Consider the following 16,750-nt stretch of genomic DNA (forward strand, 5'->3'; position numbering starts at 1 on the left):
GGCAACTTATTACTGTTCTTCTCCGCAAAACTAGGGATGCTCTTGGTTAAACTGTCAAAGACAACATAGCTTCTTGACAAAATGGTTCCTTCTATAGACGATGACAATAATATTCAATGTTCCCATCTGTGTTTTGCAAACGCACAACAGTCATAAATCATGATAGATATTACTGGCATTATAGTGGAGGGAAGAGAAGGGCAGGAGAAAGCCCCGTTTTCACTGCATAAGCTAGGGGCGGGGCTCAAAGATGTATTCGACTTGGTGTTTTACTTTCGAGAAAAAGCAGTAGAAGTGGTGATACATTAAAAAAATGATGATGGAATTAAACCTCACTGGAAGGGGTCATTCTGTCATTCCACAGTTCGAGTTTATCCAGAGTCAGGAAAAAGCTTCTTATAAAATGATGGTATTTTGGATTTCGAGCCTTGGATTCTCAAAATGTCTAAAGTATTCTTCAATTTTCAATGCTCTCACTATAACCTTGCTGTTATGTAGGTATTCTCGTAATTTACCAAGTCCAAGTATCCAGGACCATCCTTTGCAATGTTTCGAGGTACTATTTTCCTCCTTATTTCTTAATTTTGCTCTGCTTTTTTGACCAGAAGTATTGGTTGGTATTACTTTAGACACATGATAGGGTTGTGCGGTCCAATTTTTTCCATGTGCTTCGCCTATTCTTGTACATTAAATCGTATGCCATCCACAGTACCAATGTGTACCCTTTTGCTTCCCCCTTTACAATTTTTGCTCCTGTATCTGCCACACCAACACACGCGCACGCACACATATAGATGTGGGGCGGCAGGTCGTAGTGGGTTGCAGTCCCTCTCATCCCACCAAAGACTGTAAAACACCACACAGTGATGCATGCTCTCTCTGTCTTCCTACTGATGATGACTGCTCTCTGACTTTGGTAGACACCCCAAATAGCCGCACGTATTTTTACCTTTCTTCTGTTCCCTCTTTTGGGCCTTCTCATTCCTTTCTTTTTTCTTTGCAGTTCTGCTTATGCTGCTCTTCTGCACCTGTTCTCAGGAGGCCATGGGAGAACATGACCTTTCCTCAGTCTGCTGCATGTGCGGGGATGTTGGTTTCCCCAACGAGCTCTTTCGTTGCACCAGCTGCTGCTCTCGGTACCAGCACTCGTATGATCTCAATCACCATCCACCACTTCATCATCTTGATCACCACCAACATTTTAAGGTCTAGAATTAGGAATAGACATCAAGAAGAATTGTTGGTTTAGAAAACAGTAATGCACTGGAGACACTTCTGTGGTTCCTTCTAGGCGAAGGGGTGAGTAACCCCGTTTAGATTCTGATTTTGTCAAATTTCATTGCATATCTTGGCTTGGACTTGAGCTGAGAGGGTTGGTAGGTCTTTGATTATTAATCATGACCCAATATTTCTATTCATCATGATTATGACCTGTTTTTCTAATTATCAGTACAGTATCTTCTTGTCATTGTCATCACCAACTCATCTCATGATCATCATCATCATCACCATCTTGGTTGTTATGTTTGTTAATAGTGCCCCAGTTAAGGTAGTTGCTAACATAATCAATCTCTTTGTTGCAGTTATTTTATCATTATTTTTACTATCTTCTGTTTGGTCAGAATCTGCTGAGAAATTATGGTTTTTCAGGTACTGTAGTAACTACTGCAATAAACTAGGGACGTCTGGAGTGTGCGACTGGTGCCAGTCGGAGGTGAGAGGAGGCAACCGCATGGTTTGCTGGACAAAGTTGGACAAGAAAGAGGGAGGAAGCCTGAGCCGCCATGAGAATTCTAGCAGCAAGAAGCACAAGGATGGCTTGGAGAGCCATGACAAAGGCAAGAATGCAGGCGGTGCTTCGTCTTCAAGGCCAGCCAATCGTAGGTATAAACTGCTCAAAGATGTTATGTGTTGAAGACAGTATGCTAGTTTTTATGTGTTTTATGTGTCAACTTCTTTTGTGTGAATATATATCGGTGATACCTTTGTCTATAGAGCCCAGACTTTGTAATCTCGGTGACACCCATGTACAGTTTTTTTTCCTATATGGTCATGTATGGGGTGATGTTCTATATTAGAGACTACTTTGGTGATGATGATGATGATGATGGCATCGGTTAGGTCTCTAACATGCCGAAGATTGTAGCTACTATAATCATCAACCTTTTCGTCAGTATGTTTATTTTTACTATAATTATCTCCTTTTTTATATTTGCTGCCATCTAATATTCCTAAACATCCATGGGGGATATTGATTGTGATGTTGATTTGATATGAGTAGGGTCTTCAGTGCAGAGGGTGGTGTCTGTTAATATAGTTGTCCTTATCATTGTCGTTCTTGTTATCATATTGTTGCTTCAAATTTACTGAACAATGCTAGGTTTTTGACACGGTGATGATGATTGCTGAGGTTGGTTCTTAAACATGTGGTAGATGGGAGTCGTGTCATAAATTATGAAAATCACATTGAGTCTTTTTTTTTTTTTCTGAGAGAAAAAAATTCAGTGCTTAATGAATACGAATGTTCCCATTTATTTATCTATGAAACTGACCACCATCATCTGCCCACTAAAGCTTGCAACTATGATAGAAGTTGCCAAGTTGGTGATTCGAGTCGTCTGTGGTTTTAAGTGTTTGTGTAAATCCACTCCTTCTAGAACCCTATTATTGTTTTTGCCGCTGTTCTTGATCCTATAAAAGGAATAATTTTGTGATGGTGAAGATAATGGGGAATAGTTTTGAGGGATTGGAAGAGTGGGTTTGCATTGAATCTCGCAGCTAGCCCTACTGCATTTAAAGCACCATTGGGAGTAGTGACCTGTTGTGGTACTTTAAAGTTTAAATAGTTGCTGCTGCTTTACCAGTTTCATCCGTGCATGTCCGGGGTAGTACGTGCTCGGATCAGGTCCGGGGTACGCGTTGTCAGGGGAGTTATGCCCTTTTATCCAAGCGATGGACGGCACCCGAGCACTGGTGGGTGGTTTACTGATATCTTACATGGGCCCCACAAGGGATTTCCAGATCCGTCTGATCTTTTCTTTGGTTGATGGGGTTACCCATTTTCGTCACCCAAACTGTGGTCATCTTGGTCACAAAACTTACCCTCCTGATGTGTGGTAAGTACGAAAAAGTCCTTGTGTCTGTGTTGTCAAGTGAGGTACCTGTTCATGTGAAGTGCAGGCAGAACAGGTTTTTTTTTTTTGCCATCTTCTTGAAGTTGAAGTTGAAGTTGAAGTTGGGGTGGGGTGATCTTTGTAAATTTGTGGTTGTGTACCATCCGAGGAAAAGAAGCGTCGGGCGGGGGAGGGGGGCTTAGTAGTGGGTTTGTTGGTCTATGGTTGGTAGGTGTCTATGCACGTGCTTTGTGCCTTATAGGAGGGCATGTCATCACCCCATTTATATATGTATTATACCACAAAACAGATTCTCTTGTTGGTCAATGTCATAATACCAAAAGATGACGAATTTGGCTTTTGACTTTTCTAACATGGAAGTAAATTGTGAGTGCTCAAGAGATTACAGCCACTTCTTTTTGTATCTTGACCTTATCTAATTTAAGATCATGATTGGGCTTTTGATAGGGGATGGAAAGAAACTAGTAAGCCGAATCTTAGGGCTCGGAGTGTGTGTTCCTAGTGGGTGATAATGTCCAAGAAGGGGCCGGTTCACGTGGGCTTCGAACCCCACTTTGGAATTAGGGATGTAAATGGTTTGGATTAGGAACAGCTAAATACATGGGGATTAGGATCGAGGTTAGATCCAGAACAGCCAAAAATTGCAAAATTTTGTCCTGGATCGGGCCCATATGTTTTTTATCATAAAAGAAAAATTAGAGGAATTTTTACTCATGATGTTTTTGTATGGTACATGTGATGGAAATAGATGATAATTTGGACTTCGTGCGCTTGATCACATTTCATTCCATATGAGCTGATGGGGATCTTGGTGCATCCCAGTCGACTTCAAATGTCCCCTGTTGAGTGTGGGGTAGCCAAGTATGTAATCCATGGGGGCGTCCCTCGCCGTAAGATCAAAGCTGGGTGTACTCCTTGGTTGGCAGGGGATTTCTCATAGGTTTTACCAAAGTTAACCAGATTCGTTATGCTAATTCAGTTTCATTAACGGCCACTTTGTTTTAGAGCTCAGATTGAGATTCTCTAAGGAATGTTGAAGTTGGTCCAAGTGAGCAATTGATATTGCTAATTAAGAGTTAAGAAATTGAATTTCACGTGGTTATCATCCCTCAACTTGATTCACTAAAGGCCTGTTTGTTTTATGTAATTTTTATGGGAATTTGCTGATCTGGCATCTCTTTTCCTTCCTTTCCCATCATAAGTGAACAAACATCAAAAGTCATCAGAGTAGGAAAGTGCCATGCTGACATAAATAGACCTCAGTTTTTTCCACCACCTATCACTTTTCATGTGCAAATCCTTTGGTACTTCCCCCACCCTCCTAATAGAAGAATTTTCATAAGTAGGCTGAGCTGGTAAGATTTTTAGAAATCATTGTTCATTCCCATGAAAAGCCTTTTTTCTATTGAAATGAAACAAACGAGCCTTAAGACCACGTTTGCATAACTGAAGTACTTTCTTACCTAAGAAACTATGCCACTTTTTCCAAAGTTGGAAAATTTTTGGCAAAATCCATAAGGACCCATAATTGTCATAGGAGAGAAAAACTTATCCTGAGAAATTTTATGCTACTGCTCTCCTCATGAAACAATTCTCAGCTATAACCAAAGAGCCGCCATGGAAATGGTTTAATAGGAAAGATGGAAAAAACTTTCTAATCAGAGTAAAAAGTTGTCATTTTCCTATGGAAAAATCAATCTCACTTTTCAAAGTTCAAACCCTGAAGAAGTGGAAATCCAGGACCTGGGCTGAGTTTGATATCCGGTATCACAGTTCTACCAATCCAGGTGCCTGACTTGGTTCAATTGGCTGGGGAGTTGCGATACACAACTCTGCTAATAGAAACACTCCATTATTTGTCTCCAGAATGTAAAATTGGGTACTACTAAACTCGTCCTCCCAATTCCATTAAGCCAAACACATCCCCATCAGGGAATTGACAGGAAACAACTATCCTATCCAGTTCCACCACGTTGGCAACATCTCAACAAGAATGTCACACGTCTGTTAAAATTCCACCGTCTCTTTACAATTTAAATTTCCAGTTAAAACCAAACCCAAGTATTCATAATGTTGCTCTTCTCCATAATCTACAAATACACTGCTCTTCTGCTTTTTTTTTTTGAAAGGCAAGCTGGGGTTAGGCAGACCCCTACCAGTTATACAACTATACCATTGGGTTTTGAACATGCAACGTCCCAACACAAGATGAGGTGCACTAGCTGCTCCTGCCAGACAAGACTGCTCTTCTGTTTGGATTCAAGTAATTCAGTGGAATTGGAACAAGTTCCACAAAATTCCTCTTTATCACCGAAAAGTTGCAACAGTATTGGTGAAATTGGATTACAATTACACTAAATTCCCTGAATCCAAGCATAAATCAAATTCTCATTGCAAAGCCCATTATGGAGGTCAGGAGAGCAATTCTCTTGTGCAGTGGAACTTGTGAAATAATCAACAATATCCTATAATTTGGTTATCTTGAGCCACAAATGAACATGAAGCTGATACAAATTTGTACAGAATGTGAGGAGGTTCACAGCATATGTGTGTGAACGTCAAGAAGTTTGTAATATATTAATTTGTTTCAATGTCAGGAGGTTTGCACAAATGTGTTACAAGAAATAAAATGGTCTTAAATAAGTAGAGAATCAATGATTTTGGACATGCATAGAATTTTGGCTTATTTGTGATTTTTTGTGAGAATGGGCCATTTTTAGAGGATAGTACATACATTTTTCAAAAAAAAATTGAATGCATTATTAAAAAACTATAAAAATGATAAAATAATTATTGTCTGTTCGGTACATGATGTGTCATGTGGTGTGCCGACCCACGAATCGTGTTGGGACCAGTGGACATGGAGCCTTAAATAATGCATCCCTCATTGTGGCATAGGTAGCCAACTCTTTTCTAATTGATGCATTAAATAGTAGAGTTGTCAATGGGTCGGGTTTGTATTAGGTATTCGATCCGACCCTAACCAAAATTTCCAGGTATAAGCATAAAAAGTACCAACCGAGTAATGTTCGAGTCTAACCGAACCCGACCTGAGCAGTATGTGAGCCAGGTTTTGGGTTATGATTTTTGTTAGGTACCCGATCCGATCCGGCATTTTTACTGGGTACATGCCCCGACCCAAGTGTTTTATCTGTATTTTTAGTAAAAGTAAAATTTTGAAATTATGCATATCCAAATTTGAGATTCCATTTTCGTGATATGACAAAACCCAAACCCATCAATTTGTTATTTGGACAGATTCGAGTGTACCTTGATGGGGCAGGTACCCTACCCGGAAATGTCTGCCGTACGGAACTTCATTGGAAGCTTGTAACTTGTCAGTGCAGCTTGATCTTCTCCAAACAGCATTTCAACAAGTGAGGCCTACAATCTGCTTGGGCATTGAGCCTACCACCCTAACTATTTTTTTATACTTTTCTCTATTCATTTCACGTTCTTTGTTTTTGTCTCCATGTAGGTCAATTGTATTTTAGTTTGCTTTTGCTTAATTTTGTGTGTCCGCATTCGGGGTGTCCATAGTTTCACCCATACCTGAAATTTTGAAGCTATACCTGTAACTATACAAAGTATCAAAAGTTTCAGTTCTTCGAGGACAGCATACAGTGTCTTTTGATGCAGATGAGAAGCATGCATCCATAACAAAGCGTGATCAGATTGGTGGATATGTTGTCCTGGACATGCCCCGATAGCAGTTCCATGGTCCAAGAAGCAGTCCAAGGAGCGTCAATGGGTTGGGTATGACCCAATATCGGCCTGTATCGGAACTGAAGATCTGAGTTTGGTAATAAATAAGGATGTCTGATTAAGGGTTCGATTTGGACTTGTATAGTCCAATTAGCCTAAGAAGCTGGGTATGGTTTACAAAATTTCATGCTAAACTCGCACCTGAATTCTAACTAAAACCTACAAATTTCAATGACAAAAATATCAAAAAAATACTTTTTTAGAGTATGAACTGGGACCAGGTTTATGCAATCCTTGTAAACCAAAAAATGATTAAGAAACAAGCTTTGTTTATAATTGATTTGATGTAAAAGGGTTAATGTTTTGGTGCCATTGAAGGCATGGAACTATTGAGCTGAAAATCATAGGTTCGGGCTTTATCAACTCAATCTGACTATATAGATGTGTTCAACATGGTTTCTTTGCTAAGGATCAAACCTTGAATAGTATTCTTTTGATGTAAAAATATCATCTTTTGAGTAGTGAAATTTTAGTGCATTGTGGGTCATTGATTTTTTTAGCCTTTGAAAACCTGCTTACATGTCACAATCACGTGATTCAAAACATATTTTCTGATAAACAAACCTTATAGGTCACATCCATAAGGTTTGATCTAAAAAAAATCTTAAAAGAATGAAAAGACAGTGATTTATACTCTATAGTTTCATGCCTTCAATAGTGCCAATTATTAATCCAATGTAAAAATATGATTATTTTATTATCATTTTTTAGTACATTATCAACTATTGATTTTTTTATATCCTTAAAATATGCATCTGATCATAAAGATGCTTAATCAAATACATGTTTTCTATTTAATAAACAATAATAGACATATAATGGTTCAGATCTAACATAAACCACCTAAAAGTATGTTTTTTTGTGTTCTAATGGTGACATAACAAAAAAAGAAGGTATGATATATATATATATATATATATATATATATATATATATATATATATATATATATATATATATATATATATATATATATATATATATATATATATATATATATATATATATATATATATATATATATATATATATATATATATACCTGTTTCTAGCCTACCAGGATTTGAAGCATTTTTTTCCTTTTTTTTTAATCTGACCCTACATATGTGATCTACATACTTTATTTTATAGAAATAGACTCTTGGATTGTCTGATTCCAATACATAGGTAGGTTTTTACAATATTTAAAGATCGATGGTCTACAATTTTTATAAATATTCAATGCTTAAAAAAATATTTTTTTTTTATTGAAAACATGATCTAAGTGTTATTTCCTAGCAAATCGACCATGCGGAACACATCTGTTGGTCAGATTTTTAAAAAATAACCCAGAAACACACATTCAATGGTGGTAAGCCGGTAGAAGTCTAAAAAGGTGGTAGGCAGCTACCACTTTACACATATATAGGAAAAATATTTGCTACTATTGAAGGTAAGGAACTAATAAGTTAGAAATCATAGGTGCAAGTTGTATCCACTCAATCCAAATGTGTTCAGTGTGGTTTGTTTGCTAAGGATCACTCATTCTTTTCTGATGTAAAAATGTGATCTTTTTAGTTATAAAATTTTGACACATTGTGGACCGTCGATTTTTTGACCCCTTTAAAAACCTTGTTATTTGTCATAATCACATGATTCAAAACAAGTTTCCTAGTAAACAAACCGTGTAGATAAGTAACATTTGATCTACAAAAAAATTAATTTTTTTTGAAGAAAAGAGTGATTTTTTATTAGTTTCTTACTTTCAATAGTAGCTAATATTTACTCATATATATAGTCACTAGAATATGATAACTAATTTGTAAACTACGATTTTCATGGATTTTTTATTCTTTTCTTTTGAATCTAATTGTACGGATGTGATTTACATGCTTGGTTTTATAAGAACCAGCTATTGAATCATCCAATTTTGATGCATAAATGAGTTTTTTTAAAGCTTTAAAATCAATGACTAATAATTTTTATAAATATTCAAGCATTCAAAATTCACAATTTTTCATCAAAAGTAATTCCTATCAAATTCATCATGCCAAGCCCATCCACATGGTTGAATTTGCTAAAAAAAGTATTGAAAATACCCAAAATTTTAGTTCTTATATATATATATATATATTCCTTGGCCAGGTCAGAAAAATATCTTACTTGGTTCACTTGAACCCAGGTGGGGCCAGGTGGGGCCCATTGATAACCCTAGGTCGGTTGACATCATGTTAACCCTCATGCATGATGTCAGCCATTAAAAAACTTCATGACCAAAATAGGGCTGCATTTAGCAACACCAATTAACCACATATGCTTCTTCCCTTTTTGGATCTCCTTAAGTTATCTTGCACTCTTGTACTCATTCTAAATCTCATCTCCTACCTTTTGGATCTCCTTTTGTATCCTTGCACTCATTCTAGATCCTTCGTATCTTATTCTTCAGCATGCATCTACCATTATTTGTGGTGAAAGAATCAATTCATTGCTTGAGAAATGATGCCATTTCTAATAAATTTAAAAACCTTTGCAAAATAGGATCAAGAAAATATCTCTGAAATCCAATGGCCAGACCATTACACCCCTTCTCTTCTAGTTGGAACTAGGGGTGTCAAAGGGTCGGGTTTGGTTCAGACCCAGGTGGAACCAGACTTGGACCAGATTTTTGGGTATGGTATCAGGTCTAAACCCAAGTCTAATCGGGTCTACTATAAAAGAAACCATACCCAAACCATACTCGGTAAAATAATATTTTTTATTATTTTTACATTGAAAAATTGTGGGTCCTCGAGTCTGGTATAATATTTCTCAAATTAACTATACCCAGGTAGGTCATGTATTAATCAAACGTTCGGGTCCGGACCCAGCTCTTAATCTGGTCTTCTTATTTGTCACCATACCTCTATAGGCTTTGGTCTGGGTCAGGTCTAGGTAAACCTAGACCCATTGACACCCCTAGTTGGCACCAACAAAATATCTTCCTTACTTCAGAATGTCCAGACAAGAAATTTCGTTTCCTACCCTTAAAAACAAAGTTTTTAAACCACACATTTAAAAGGTAAGGGAAGTAAGAAAATTTCTCATAGTAAAAAAAAAAAAATTGCCTATGAAAAGTTTTGATATGATAATTTTTTTTAAATAAAAAAAAAATCACTTGTTTATATGGCATGAGAAAAATAAAATGAAAGAATCTTAAAACATTGAGAGAAAGGAGGAGGGGGTGGTGGTGGTGGAACCACCGCTCTCTTCGGCATGCCGTCAACCCACCCGAAAGATGCTGCCGATGCATTCCCCTCCTCACCTCTGTTGCGTCCTCCCCTCGCCCTTCCCGCGCTCTCCCCTCTTTCCCGTCACCCACTTCCCTGCCCGATCGGACGAACAATGCCTTCCTTTCACTTCTTTGGGATCATTCTCCCGTCCCTCCGCTGACGAGAAAACGTCATCTCCGGCGGATCCTGCGGCAACTTGGGTCAATGATTACCCGAGCGGTGAGCTAGAGTTTCGGTCGCAATGGCAATGCTTGCTGGAGCTGATGCTACCAATGGTGACCTTCATGGCCTGGATCCATCGTTGAATCCGGTGACCGATGAGGAGAATGTGTTGTCCATCTCATGTGGAAGGCTGTGATCCCGACGCCCTGCTTGTCGACCTCGAATTCTGCCATCACTCTGACCGGTGGAGAAATGTAAAGATGAGAGACAGAGAACCCCAAATGTAATTTTCCATTGGTAGAAAACATACTTCCATCCCTCAGGTGGATAAATGTTTCTTATAAAAAAGTGTACTTTTTAGAAAAATTCTCTCTAAGTATGAACGGCCAAAAAATCTATATATTTTTTCTTCCTACCTTCCGTTTTCCTACCTCTTTATTACATCCAAACTTGGCCTAACAAAAATCGATGAAAAAAAAAAATGAAATTTTATTTTTTCTTCCTACCTTCATTTTTCCTACATCTTTATTACATCCAAACTTGGCCTAAGAGAATCACAATCAAGATGGGAAAAAATGAAAATTCCATAAACAAGTCATCCTTTTATTCATTATTCCATGTCAATTACCCCCTTTCTCACAATCCCAATATAGTCCTCATCATTTCCTCTAAATTAACAAAAAAAAATCATCCTTTCGGAAGTTAAGCCATGTAAAATGATCAAACTACCCTTAGAACATTAAATACTAAATGCTTACAAAAAATTAAACGTTCATGACTATTAAGGTGGTCCTTTGCCGTAAAACTTTTGTCGAACTTGGTTGGCATTAATGGAAAATCTCCGGGATTTTTCGCCGGTGTCGGAAAATATGTATTAGACTCCCAACTATGAAAAACCTTGGCATTAGGAGCAAATATGTCCTTCTATGACACCATGGTAAGACGAGAACTTAATTATCCCTCTTAAAAAAAAAGAGAGAGAGAGAGAGAACTTAATTATCAATTTTAGCTTCTTCCTGAACTGAAGCAAACTTCAGCTCCCTGACAGTTCAGATGAAACCACGGGGCCGTATTAGAAATTTTAGAAAACTTCAGCCTGTTATTAGAGTTCTTTTAAAAGATAATTCCTTATATGAAATTTTCTAAAAAACAAATTCCTAATCTCCATCTTTTGATCATGGATTCATGGTATATCGTATTATAAAGGAAAATTTTCATTTAGGGTCCAACTTTTGGCATCTAATTCTAAATATAGGCAACATGTTTCTAAAATTCAAAATATGGACAGATTTTTTTTGGTTTATTGTATCGTGCCTTTAAAACTGAAATGTACTTATTTATCCTCATAAAAAAAAAAGTAAACAGTGCAAACTTTTAACGACAAGGTCACACTGTTATAATTTGATTTATAATTTAATTTGAGTTAAAGAACAATAATAAATGCAGGCTCTAGTTTTCAGAAAATTTTGGTCCATATCTGGAATTTCAGAAACATATAACCTATATATGGAATTAGAGGTAAAATGTTGCCCATAAATAAATAAAAATTCTATTATAAGTTTGATTTACATCGTATTTAAAAAGGGCATTTTTTTTATGCATTATGCAGTTGCGCTGCATTTTATGTGAACACAAAAAAAATGATTAAAAAAAAATGAAATGGTAAAAAAAACACAGTGTTGGCAGCACCACCGGAGTCGACCTGCTGGTCAACGACCTGGATGGATGCAAGGTCGAAATTAGGGTTTGACCCGTAGAGAGACTGCACGCCCTGGACATCGTCAAGGGTCAGATCCATCTTTTTGGTTCTGGGCTTTAGGCTCGGGTACATAACGGCCTCCCTAACAGAAGAATGACCCAGGCCCAACAGGTGCCCGATCTCGTGCAGCACAATCGACTCCAGATCGACGGCCACCCTTGACTTCTGTGCCCCGAAATCGATGGCCCATATCTCGGCGCTGTCCAGGTGGAGCCTGCCATTGGTTGGTGCGAAGGCATGGGCCAGGACACCTAGAACCCCATCGAACGGCTGGCCGTCTCCATGGTTCCCACCATAGAACCCGATCCGGATGTCCGCTTCCTCCGGGCACCTTGTCTCCGTGAAGTTCATCGGGATAACCGCAGACCACTTGTCAAAAGCCCGTGCCAGGAGCCGCTGGATATCAGCGAGTGTCAGGTAGTCTGGGATGGCGGATGGAGAGATCCAGTAGGCCAACTGGGTCCACCCCAGTGGCCACCTGGGCCTGCCTGGAAAGTAGACGTACCGCTGCATCGTCAGGTTCGACACGTTATGAACATCATCGTGGACCCCACAGCGCGGCGTGATCATCTGACAGAGGGTGGGCCTGTCCAAGGCGCCGGTAACCAGCAGGCCCAGCCTGGACTGGTACATCCGGAGCGAGGCCTCCAGATCCGTGTCATAGCTGTCAGAGAAATTGAGGTTGCCATCTGGAAAGTAGCCGAATTGTTGGAGGTAGAGCTTGATTTTGGACATCCCGACGATGTTGCTGCCAGGTGGCACATGCTCGAATCGCCGGAGGTCCTTCCACATGCCTGTAAGGTTGCCGGAGGTGGTATTTTCCGGCAAGGGGAGGGCCAGGAGAGGAAGTATGGATGGGAGGCAGAGTAAGGCTAAAAGGAGCATGGTTTGTTTGTTAGCGTTTCTGTTTGTTAAACTGACTCGGCATCCGTTAGACTAATAATTTGAAAATCATGACCAATATTGTCAGGTCTTATCGGCCCCAAATCCGATACTTATACTTATCGGCAGAAAATCGATACGGCATCACCCCCTGAATCGACTATTTTTAAAAAATGTAAAAAAAAAATATGAAGAATGCTGAAGGGGTGGACCGAAGCTCATACCAGAGCGCTGCTCATCTGGTAAGGGAGACTTGTGAATGCCATCAAGTTAATGGGATCGGCTCGAAAACCAACAAAGGACGTCGGTTGCTGAAAGGTTGAAGCTGGGCATTTCCCTGAGAGCAAGAAAGGTCCTAGGAGGTTTATCCCTAAGTTTGCTTGCACTTAAGATTTCCCCTCTTATGCATTCTATTATGCAAAAGCATCGTATGGCCTATTAATGCGCCCATCTAGTGGCCCACTTTAGTTGGATTTTTGGTGGGTCTGGTAGTGATATCGATCCAGTCAGATCCAATACCTGTTAAGGTTTGACAACTTACCCAACTATATACTATTGAGTTCAGGTCATAGTTGCGAAAACCAGAGCGAAAAAGCCAGGCACTTTCAAAATTTTAGGAAGCAGGAAGCACAGGACGACTTAGAAGTGAATCAAGAATAGTCTTTAAAGCGACCTAAAAAGTGAACCGAAAGTAACCTAGAAAATGAACTGAAAGTGAGGGAAAAACAAAGAAAAAAAAAGTAAGAAAAAGTAAAAAAAAACACAAAAAATAAAAAAATAAGGAGAAGCAAGGGGGAAGTGCGCTTCTCAAAAAAAATTTGGGCATTTTCCCGCAGGTTTCGCCCTTCATAAATGCTGGCTTTCCCATATGGTATGATGCTTCCAGTAACCCTGGTATGATTACCGATATGTATTTTGATAATTGGTGAGATAGCGATAATAATCTTTTCTAATTTAATTGATATGTATTTTGATAGCAGAAGTTATGCTTATTCTTGAGATTAGGTAGAAGTTGAATGTGAAAACAAAGAAGCACTTGTAACATCTTAATGTATTTCTCATCAATAATCCATTTTTTTTTTCTTTTTTGTTTAAACCTCAACCCTGCCCATTTAGTTTTCTGATTGGGTTAGGCCCAGACCTTTTTAGGCTTGGGACTCCCACTGAAAACTCAAACACTGTCCATCTTGTGTTGGATACCCCATTATCCATTATTGGGTATCTGACCCGATGGTAGCAAACAACAATGGCTGCTATCATGTTCTTTTTTCTTTTCTTTTTTTTTTTTGAAAGGCAAGCTGGGGTTAAGCAGACAACGATACTACTGGGATTTGAACTTGCAACGTCCCAACACAAGGTGACGTGCACTAGCTTCTTCTACCAGACAAGGAGAGCCCCGTCATTTAATTTTTTCTTGTTTTACATTACCGTATAAAGACACATTTTATTCGATCTACTATCGATATCATGAGCCATGGGGCGGTCAAGGTTCATAGCCCACCTAGCCTGGGTCCAGCATTTTGGGAACAGGCAGGAACATCCATGGACCCATCGCCTTGGTCAATGGTCACAAACTCACAGGCACACACAACTCTGTGTTCTCGCCTACCTCTACACAAGACAAGAACATGTACAACGATGGGCACAAAGGAAATGGACACTTCTGTTGCTCTTCATAATTAAAGAGCCTCCTACATTATTTTTCATGATCGTTTTTTCTCCCACGAGCAACAGGGAAACCACCCTGGGGATCAAAGACCTAGTCAACCTGGTTCAATCTATCGTACTTACAGTCGCTTGTTTGATGGTGTAAACCCGGCCGTGGCACACCCCCTTACCCTCAGGGAGTCGCCTTGCTTTCGGCACGTGTAAGAGGCATTACTCTTTCTTATATGCAAGAGACTAACCCCCATGGGAATGTAACCCTGACCACCCGTCTAGCAGCCGAGGATCCCTCTCACTACACCAAACCTTCTTGTGGGTGTTTTTTTTATGATTATTTATAGATAAAAAATAAACAATATATTTGATGGATGGGGCCTATACCGTTCGACAGGCAGTTTAGATTCAAATCTCATGGGCATCACCCCCCCTGCTTAAGCCAAAGCTCGGCGACTCTTTGAGGTCGCATGAACAGCGACCATAAGTATGGCAGGCTGAGCCAGTGCAGCTAGGTCTATGCGCCTGAAGCAGTTTCTCGGAATAAAAATAAAATAAAATTTGAAAAACATATGTGCAAGAGGCAAGGTGAGTGGACTTACTGAGGGAAGAGGACTTCAAGGTCGGTTAGGCCACCGATCGAAACGAAAAACAAAGGAAAAACCCAAAAAAAGGAAAAAAAAAGAAAAGAAAAGAAAAGCAAAATAAAAAATTTGTAGCTTCTATCAAAATCTATGTAAAACAACAACAAACAACAACAAACAACAACAACTACGCCTTCATCCCAAAATAATTGGGGTCGGCGATATGAACCAAAAAAGAAAATCATTATGGGTCTTCCACATGAATCCTTCTCCTCCAATCATTTCTATCCAATGTCATGTCCTTGGTGAGGTTCAAAGCATTCATATCCTTTCCTATCACCTCCATCCATGTCTTCCTAGGCCTACCCCGACCTCTTTTAACTAATATATTTTCTCATTTCTCCATCCTTCTAACTGGAGCATCATTAGGCCTTCGCCGAATATGTCCAAACCACCGTAAACGATTCTCTCTCATCTTATTTTCAATGGGTGCAATGCCTACCTTCTTACGTATCTCCTCGTTCTGAATCTTATCTTCTATCAAAATCTATGTAAAAATAGCAAGAAATTGAGAGCAATCTTGATCGTCTAAACTTTCCAATTGAAACACCCAAAAGATTAGGCATTTTCCTTAATAAACACCACTTGAGAGGCTGAAATTTGGAAAACAAAAAACGAGAAAACAGGTAAATATCGTATTTTTTTGTCTGAACTTATCGTGATATATCTGGTACATGTAATTTTGCCAGTTTGTTGGGAAATTTATAGGGGGACTGAGTAGCAAAATACCACGATAAATCAGCTATAAAAAGCCCATATTGCTGCCATGGTCTTAACCAAATGAACACCATGTTTCACCAAACCATGATGAGCCGTTGACTGATCTTAGTTGCCTGGACCAAGTCCATGTTAGACCATGGCTCAGGTCGAGTCTATGTCTAGCCCAGGGAGGTAAAGAAAAGAAAAAGACCGATATAGGAAAAACTTAGATTCATGGACGAGGGCGTCCTTAGACAAACCTGAGCCTTTGAATCAGGATATTTTGTGATTATGTCGTCTTAATGCAATAATAATAATAATCTAGTCATAAGTCTGTTAACTATTTTTTGGCCCGCGTGGCCAGCGGGGTGGTTGTGAGGGTGCTGATATGAAGGCACCAGATCAAACCCCACTTGTGCACGATGTAGCTTTCAGAGGTGAGCCGCTTAAGGCAGGGTGGTCGTGGGGCCTCACCTGAGGTTTTCTTCTCAATGGGAAGGGCTCCTACTCTTAGGGTACGTTTGTGTGTCACGGAAAATGGGTGCTTTTCGTAGAAATGCATCGACGGGCATGCATTTTCACGAAACCCATAGTAACTAATCAAACAGCGGAAACTGTCATTTGGCATGCCAAACTACACGCTGCCTCTGGGTTTTTCACGGAAACGGTAACCGTGGAGGGGGTCCTATTCTGTTTCCGCGGCAGGCTGGGGTTTGTCAGACCACCAATAGCTTTTTTTTTCTTAGATCGGCAAGCTGGGGTTTGTCAGACCACTACCCCCAAAACCTTATTCGGTTC

General features: G+C 39.3%; 1 protein-coding gene and 1 long non-coding RNA gene across 2 annotated transcripts; one reads left to right on the forward strand and one right to left on the reverse strand.

The window, feature by feature from the left end:
- Positions 1 to 803: 803 nt before the first annotated feature.
- Positions 804 to 2,093, forward strand: LOC149811258 (uncharacterized). Its single transcript, XR_016428695.1, has 3 exons — positions 804 to 916; positions 1,004 to 1,148; positions 1,651 to 2,093. It is a non-coding gene; the product is annotated as an uncharacterized LOC149811258 (long non-coding RNA).
- An 8,826-nt stretch (positions 2,094 to 10,919) lies between these two features.
- LOC149811259 (metalloendoproteinase 4-MMP-like) lies at positions 10,920 to 12,860 on the reverse strand. Its single transcript, XM_089994004.1, has 2 exons — positions 11,983 to 12,860; positions 10,920 to 10,977 (listed from the first exon to the last, which is right to left on the reverse strand). The coding sequence occupies exons 1-2, from the start codon at positions 12,858 to 12,860 to the stop codon at positions 10,920 to 10,922; spliced, it is 936 nt and encodes a 311-aa protein (XP_089850130.1).
- Positions 12,861 to 16,750: the final 3,890 nt, after the last annotated feature.

The sequence above is a fragment of the Nuphar pumila genome, unplaced genomic scaffold (assembly GCF_984573655.1).
Source record: "Nuphar pumila unplaced genomic scaffold, dmNupPumi1.hap1.1 HAP1_SCAFFOLD_108, whole genome shotgun sequence".
Lineage (NCBI taxonomy): Eukaryota > Viridiplantae > Streptophyta > Magnoliopsida > Nymphaeales > Nymphaeaceae > Nuphar > Nuphar pumila.

Excerpts from the sequence above, each read along its gene's own strand:
- LOC149811259 (XM_089994004.1), bottom strand. The coding sequence starts at position 12,860 with ATGTGGAAGGACCTCCGGCGATTCGAGCATGTGCCACCTGGCAGCAAC. Across the intron at positions 10,978-11,982 it reads GGTGGTGCTGCCAACACTGT|AGGAAATGATGAGGACTATA; the intron begins GTTTTTTTTACC and ends TTGTTAATTTAG.